Source organism: Etheostoma spectabile, chromosome 1 (genome assembly GCF_008692095.1).
Source record: "Etheostoma spectabile isolate EspeVRDwgs_2016 chromosome 1, UIUC_Espe_1.0, whole genome shotgun sequence".
NCBI lineage: Eukaryota > Metazoa > Chordata > Actinopteri > Perciformes > Percidae > Etheostoma > Etheostoma spectabile.
In genome coordinates this window covers 17,051,014-17,058,573 of record NC_045733.1, presented here as the reverse complement: position 1 = coordinate 17,058,573, position 7,560 = coordinate 17,051,014, and the positions used below count along the sequence as shown (strand labels likewise).

General features: G+C 41.1%; 1 protein-coding gene across 1 annotated transcript in view; it reads right to left on the bottom strand.

Annotated features, from left to right (window-relative positions):
- slc12a1 (solute carrier family 12 member 1) overlaps window positions 1-7,560 on the bottom strand; it is a 17,411-nt gene that overhangs the window by 5,467 nt on the left and 4,384 nt on the right. The window contains exons 5-19 of the mRNA XM_032536440.1: window positions 5,741-5,880; window positions 5,540-5,650; window positions 5,344-5,455; window positions 5,104-5,231; window positions 4,398-4,482; window positions 3,755-3,912; window positions 3,560-3,667; window positions 3,280-3,403; window positions 3,014-3,115; window positions 2,646-2,801; window positions 2,455-2,554; window positions 2,211-2,322; window positions 1,204-1,344; window positions 499-605; window positions 299-381 (exon numbers count right to left, since the gene is read on the bottom strand). Coding sequence (XP_032392331.1) covers window positions 299-381; window positions 499-605; window positions 1,204-1,344; window positions 2,211-2,322; window positions 2,455-2,554; window positions 2,646-2,801; window positions 3,014-3,115; window positions 3,280-3,403; window positions 3,560-3,667; window positions 3,755-3,912; window positions 4,398-4,482; window positions 5,104-5,231; window positions 5,344-5,455; window positions 5,540-5,650; window positions 5,741-5,880 — 1,767 coding nt within the window. The remainder of the gene's footprint in view (window positions 1-298; window positions 382-498; window positions 606-1,203; window positions 1,345-2,210; window positions 2,323-2,454; window positions 2,555-2,645; window positions 2,802-3,013; window positions 3,116-3,279; window positions 3,404-3,559; window positions 3,668-3,754; window positions 3,913-4,397; window positions 4,483-5,103; window positions 5,232-5,343; window positions 5,456-5,539; window positions 5,651-5,740; window positions 5,881-7,560) is intronic.

The following is a 7,560-nucleotide window of genomic DNA, read 5'->3' as shown; positions in this document are numbered from 1 at the left end:
GTGTTTGTTCATGTTTCACAAAGAGTTTAATTTGAGCCAGACCAATAACACAGATAGAAATCATATCACATCCATACAGGGATAGTAGTATACAGCTGTTAAAAAATAATGAAACATATAACACACTGGTATTGGATCAGTACTCGGTATCTGCCAATACACAAGTTCAGGTATCAGAATCGGTATTGGGAGGACCATCTCTAGTCTCATTCTCCTACCTAACCTACCTTTGGGCAGCTAGCTTAAGAAGTACTTCATAAAACTTAGTTACAGTATAGCCTTAAGAGGTTGTACTGACCTTCTGCCTCGACAATGTGCGACACATCAAGTCCCTGGTCCATCCTTAGCATCACTGTCCCATACTCAAAGTCAAACGCATCACTGTCAAAAAGGAAAAGGAGAATGAGGACACCCATTCAAACAAAGATCTCATATTCATGTTTAATTTCTGGGTACATTTTTATCATGTGTGCTTCTCTGCATCTATTTGTGACCTACTGCAGTATTCCCACATAATTCTGCACTGCCTCAGTGCTCGCAGTCCTCCAGTTTCTCTGGAAGCCCACCATTAATGTGTTCGGCTTCATACGGCCGAGACCAGAAGCCTGTAAGGAAAAGCACGACACCCATAGCATAAAGATAAAACCCTAAATCAGTTAACTGACATACCAACACACTTGGAGTTTTTATTAACTAGAGGGCGAAAAAAAGTGGCAAGACAAGAAGGCCGGGAAGCTGTTTTACTGCCTGAAATTATATCCAGATCATAGGTCTTACTTCGTCTGCAGGGACAATGCTGTGTTAATCAATTATAGCTTTTAGGCTGCCGTGCTGTTTGAAGTAAGCGATCCTTACAATGAGCCTTATCTCCAAAGTGTGATAGCCGGAGCCACAACACTGTTTTCATGCTATTCATTAACTATAAAATATACTGAAAAATGGTACATTAACACTAAACTTCCCGCAGTAAAGTCCTGGCCATAACCTTAAGACATGTCATAACACAACAATAGATGAAATGGGTCAATGAAATCTGTTTTTGCAATGTTTAAATCTGCTAGCTCCTTTCAATCATTACATTTTATATGATTTTACAAGAGGCATTATAAAAAGGCTGATTGATCAGTAGTCACCAGTTACACATTAATCAAATGGATTTTTCTGACGGTGAAGAAACGTGTTGTAAATCATGACCACACTGACCTGCAGCAGGCACTTAGTCCCTTCCCTGAAGTTGTCGCAGGTCACAGCAGCATAAAACGCCTTACGTTTGGTCTTCTGAAGCCACAGCTGGTTCTTCTCCATACCAGCATTCATCTCTTCGAGGGCCTCTGACCTCGGGCCCTGGAGAGATCACAACATACATCTATCTGCGTGTGGGTGGAATTTTTTTTGTGCGAGTGTGTTTGAGAGAGAAAGAAGGAGAAATACACCTTTTTCATATTCAGAAGACACAACTGACCCTAAACTTTAGTCTTGGATATCCAGACAGTTGACATTTTCCTCATCCCATGTGAAGTCTAAACCCAGCCCATAATTAAGTTAACTTGATGTGCAAGTCTTGACTTGAATAGAAGGTTTATATTTAAATGAAGATTTAGGTGATATGTGCTGCTCATGTAATAGGCAAGGCAAGGCAAGGCAGCTTTATTTGTAAAGCACATCAGCAACAGGGCAATTCAAAGTGCTTTACACGAAATCAGTTTTAACAGATAAAACACAAGTACAAACAGTAAAAATCATAAATATAAAAATAATAAAAACACATGAATAGACAGTTAAAAACAAAATAGAAACAATTAGGACACATAAAACACAAAATAAAAGTTACAGTGCAGCATAAGAATTTAAAAGAATGAGCATTCATTTAAAGAAAGGCAGCATCAAAAAGAAAGGTCTTCAGCCGATTAAAAGAACGAGAGTAGCAGCAGATCTGCAGGTTTCTGGGATGTTGTTCCAGATATGAGGAGCATAGAAACTGAAAGATGCTTCACCCTGTTTAGTTCGACTCTGGGGACAGAAAGTAGACCTGTCCCAGATGACCTGAGAGGTCTGGGGGGTCAAGTGTAGTAGCAGATCAGAATGATTTTGGACCTAAACCGGTAAGGATTTATAAACTAGCAAGAGTACTTTGAAATCAATTCTTTGAGACACAGGATAATATCCTTTGTTTTGCATTTTCAAATGATAAGATTACAGTATAACCTTACCACAAACACTTCACAGGAGAGACAGAGTCCATAGTTCTTAGAAAGGGAGTGAGCCAGGTCCAGGAGAGCTGGTCTGGCCCGTGCTGAACCTGATAGTGCTAAGATCTGAGGCCTGAGAAAAACAAGCATGTATTACAACATCACTCAGTATTTTAGTACTTTGTATATCTCATACTGATGAGGACAATTTTGTAGAAGTTGTATTGCATATTTGTACCCACGGTTACACAATGCACACTTTTACCTGAAGTTCTTGACATGATCCTCTACACCAGACAGAGACAGAGCGTTGTTGACTGCACTCACAAATGTCACCGCCTGCGTGGACGAACCCCAGTTCACATCTAGAGAGAATTTAAAAGTACGACCAGGTTAGTTCATGCAGGTATATGAGTGCACTTCCAAATATGCAAACACATACATGATGCAGCTCACCTGGCTTCTTGACTTTGACATAAATGTAGAGTAGGATTTCAATTCCGTATGTGATTAGAGCAGCCCACCAGTTGATAACAAACATAACAACACAGCAGAGCAATGCGCCCAACAGGGATAGCCACATGTTGTAGTATTTATATGCTGGTCTCCATCCTGGGAAATACATGAGAGAGGCCACATTTAGTAACTGCAGAGTCTTAGACAAATGTTTTTTTGTAATGTTGCCTCATTTTAATAATATACTGTATATTCTGTATATATATTGTATATATCCTTGTACATTAGTCCTGAAAAGAAACTGAGGTATCAATGGATGAAATGGCAGGATTTTTCATGTTTAAGCTACTTTGTCCGTAGAGGCCCACCTGGAGACTTGGCGTAAGATGCATGGAAGCAGGAGAAATTGACAAGAGCATAAGATGCCAGAAAGAAGTTTGAGATGATAGGAGCGATGGTGTTAAGATTACCTACAGAGAACAAAAATGAATAAAAACATCAGTCAAATTGGAATTCTTTCAAAATGCATAACATGGACAACAGTGAACTATCTATTGGCATATTTGAAGCCTAAAATACATTTTTAACATGAAGTAAAAATTATGGCCAGGCCACATTAGAAAATTGAACTGACCAACAAGAATGAAGGCCACGGAAATAATGAATGTGAGGACATAGCCACGAATTGGCTCATTGTTCTTGCCGTATCCCTTGGCAAAGAAGTGCAGGATCTTGTAGATGTTGTCTTTACACAGTGCCTGGAGGAGAGAGGAGAGCTTAAGTTAGGACATATTTTTCATTTTCAGGAGTTAAGAGCAAGAAGTTGTATCTCAGTGGAGAGTTCCTCTAAAACTTTTGCATTGCAGTGGCACTGTTTTTAGAAAAGAAGAAAAAAACCGTGGTGCATTACTGACCTGGAAGACTTTAGGAGCACTGACAAGGGAAGCCAGAGCTGATGAAAGGGTGGCTGAGAACGTTCCAGCAATGATGAGGGGACCAAACCCAGATACCATGGTCATCACCTGAACCAGAGGTGAGGAGAGGAAAGCATTCGAGATGAAAAAAGAGCTCCTTCTTATGTGCGGATTAGAGTTTGAAAGGCTCTGTACCTGATTGTTGTTCAGCGAGCCATATTCACATTTTTCCACCGCGCAGGAAGAGAAATTCCAGCCGAGCTCACAAGCAGCTACCGCTGAACCGTTGCATGACACTCCGGCAGTGATGATGTCTGTTATGTTTCCTGTGGCTTCACGGACAACAGTGGCCGCTGACCAATCAGAGAGAAGAACAGATGCTTAGGTTGTTTTTTTTCCCTTGTGTTGTCTTCCCGTCGACCTGCAACTTTGTGTTTTTCTGGGTTGAAATTTCAACATTTTGTTCTTTTTCTTCACTTTTCTTAACATTTTTGTCAATTTTATTCCAACTTTTTAGTCACTTTTTTGACATTAAAAAAGCTTTTCAGCATTTAAAAAAAGAACGTTTTTGTTGATTTTTTTCCTTCGTTTTTGTAGGTTTTTTTCCTTCGTTTTTGTAGGTTTTTTTCAACATTTGTCACTTTTTCAACATTCTTATGTCATAGTTCTGATAACGAACGTTTTGTAAACGGGTCAAATTTGACCCGGGGACAACAGGAAGGTTAAAGTCTAACAACCAACCTCCCAGAAATACTATATATTCCAATGGTCCCAAACACAAATGCATAATTGGAATACAGTTTCTCATTGGAGTTGCATTTCATGGAATACTACTTACAGACACAGATACCCACAGCCAAGTAGGTGATACCAGTTATCAGGATAGCCAGCAAGGTACCTTTAGGTATGGCTGCCTGGGGATCCTGTAAAATAACATTAACATTTTAAAGTAAAGTTCACTTTATTAGACAGTGACAGTGGATAGGCAGGAAAGTGGGATGAGAGATGGGGGATGACACGCAGAAAAGGGCCACAGATCGGATTTGAACCTGGGCCTCTGCAAAGGACAGCCTACATGGGGCACGCGCTCTATTGGGTACGCTAGAGGCCACCGCCAGCCAATGATTGTCCAGCACATGCGCGGTGGCCCAATGGTTAACACTGTGGCCTCACAGCAAGAAGGTACCGGGCTCGGACCCTTGTCATCCCGGGCCATTCTGTGTGGAGGCTGCATGTTCTCCCCGTGTCTGCATGGGTTTTTTCCAGGTACTCCGGTCCTTCCCCCCCCCCACTAAACATATGTTCCCCTCCCTCTCTACTGGCATCTGGCTCACCCAACATCAGTGTCTGGCGTCGTAAGGCTGCCGTGCATCACCCAGGTGGGTGCTGCACATTGGTGGTGTTAGAGAGTAGTCCCCCCTCCCCCCCAGGCGCTTTGAGTGTCTATGACAAAGCGCTATATAAATGTAATGAATTATTATTATTATTATTGAATTATTTATTCCTATGCAATTCCTGCAATGACCTCTGGATGAAAAAGTTACCCGCAAGTCGCCAGAGATGTTGGCTCCTGCCAGGATCCCGGTTGCAGCAGGGAAAAAGATGGAGAACACTGAAAAAAAATTCTCATTCTCTGTAAAACTTGGCGTAAAATTCTCTAAGAAGACTTTCGCTGTGAGAGAGGGATGAGAAATGGAGAGGAAGGAAGAACATTAGATGTCATATCTTCAAATGTTTGAGTTAAATTACTGAAGCTGTGCGTTAGTTGGGAGAGGATGTCTTACAATCATAATTAAAGAAGCCTTTGGATTTCTTGTCAGTTGTTGCAGGGATGACAGTTCCTACAAATACGTTCGCTATGGCCACCAGCAAGACAACGAGTAGAAGAATCTGTGCCTGTGTGGACAAAACAATGAAGTTATGGTTAGACGTTTTACCGCAACATATTGGTGTACAGCTAGCATTATGTTCATCTCTTACCTTGGCCTCCCATTCCATTCCAGCAACTGATAAGGCCAACAGCAACACCACAGTAATACATCCAACAATTCTGATGTCATTGATTTCATCCACCATGATGGCGTCGTTATCCTGACGGGATGGCAGAGGCACGGATAAGTGTATAGTCAAATTTTTTGGATATCTTATAAGCAATTCCCTTTACAGTATAAAATCTCACACCTTGAGCAAGTCAACCACCGTCTCAGCAAATCCCACCACATACATGGCTACAGCCACCGCATTGGCAAAGGCAAAAATTAGACCAATCGACCCGCCAAACTCTGGTCCCAAACTGCGAGATATCAAGTAGTAGGCTCCTCCTGAAATTAAAGAACGTTGTGGATGATTAATCACCACATCACTAATTCGCTGATTTAATGTCAGGAAAAGTTGAGAACGCTGTAAAACAGAAAAGGCTTCAAGGGGAGATGTTCAGGTGACATTTTGAGCCTTGTGTGTTATCTACGCAAACTGCCCTCCTGGTTGTCTCAATAAACAATTTCATGTTAGGATGAGCGTGTGTTATCATGCTTTATACATTGATACATAATAGTTAAACTGTTGGCTCAGTTGTTGAATATCTGTTAAGAGGGCATGAGGTTTGTGAAATTTCACACTACACCGTTTCTCCGTTCCCTTCTCTGGTAACTCGTTGCTGCCCGCATCTGCTTCAAGGCACTACTTGCGTGCTGTGCTGCGAACAAATTAGGCCCAGATTACAGTGGCGGTTCTAAGGGGGGGGGGGATCAAGGGTGGCCAGTGCACCGCGTGATGTATGGTCCTGCGGAGGCTCCACGCAGAGATTTCGCCATAGCCTATGGACGTGGCCTGAAGTTTCATCTTGTGTGTTGGTTTGTGCGTCAATCTATCAAATAGCAGGGCCGGCATGTGTGTGTGCGCGTGGGGAGTGTGTGGTAGAGCAAGTGGGGGAGTGACGGTGTTTGCAGCGTTTCTCAAACTATGGGCTGGTCCGCGGAGCAATGCCTACTGGTCCGCGGGACTGGGCTGCTGTGGGACCTCTGTATTATGGTCCTACATGTGTGTTGACTCAGCAGAAATAACATTAAATTAGACAAGCTTATCCACAGCAGAATAGTGGAAAGCAGTACAGCATATTTTTCAGATTCTCATTGTCTGAGAACCAAAGAAGGGAATTAATGAAGTACAAATGCTTTGTTACTTTACTTAAATAGATTTTTCATTTATTTTTGTGTTAGTATTTATTTTTGTGCCAACTTTTTACTTTTACTCCTTACATTTTAACATGAATATCGGTACTTTCGATTCCTTACATTTTACAAAATTGGCTTGTTACTTTGATTTCAAATGTCAGTGGTGCTACCGTTATTATTATTCTTGTCAGCAATACCGAATTCAATCTAATTGGATGGGAATCAGACAGATTTGTCAACATTCATTCGCCATAAACATACTCTAGTAACGTGTGTGTGGTCCGGGTAGCTTTGCATAAAAACTCGTTGTCATTTGCAAGGCTACTTTTACTTTTATACTTTAAGTAAATTTCCAAGCCTGTACTTTGTTACATTTACTTGAGTAAAGAAGTGAAATCCGTACTTCTACTTTTACCATAGTATTTTTAAACACAAGTATCTGTACTTTTACTTGAGTACGGGAAGTGAGTACTTTTGCCGTCTTTGCTAAAAACCTTACTGCATTATATACAATTATTGTCACCTGTGATTTCCTTACATTCACCGGATTTGCAGTAAATTAAGTGTTTAATGCGCAAAAATATCTGGTGGAAATTCTGGAAACCATATGCCATTGAGTTGCTTCACTAACCTCTGTGCATCTAAAATGTAACTGTAAATAATTATTTAAATTTCCAGAGGTTGAGGGCCAAACAGTACTGGGCCTTAGCACAAAACATTTGAGTCATAGTGAGAGAAACAAAGTGTCTCCTCCATATCCTATGCTTTAAGACCAAAGTGGGAAATCTGTAGCAAGAACAGTTAACCCTCTCCTTGATTTTATGTTGT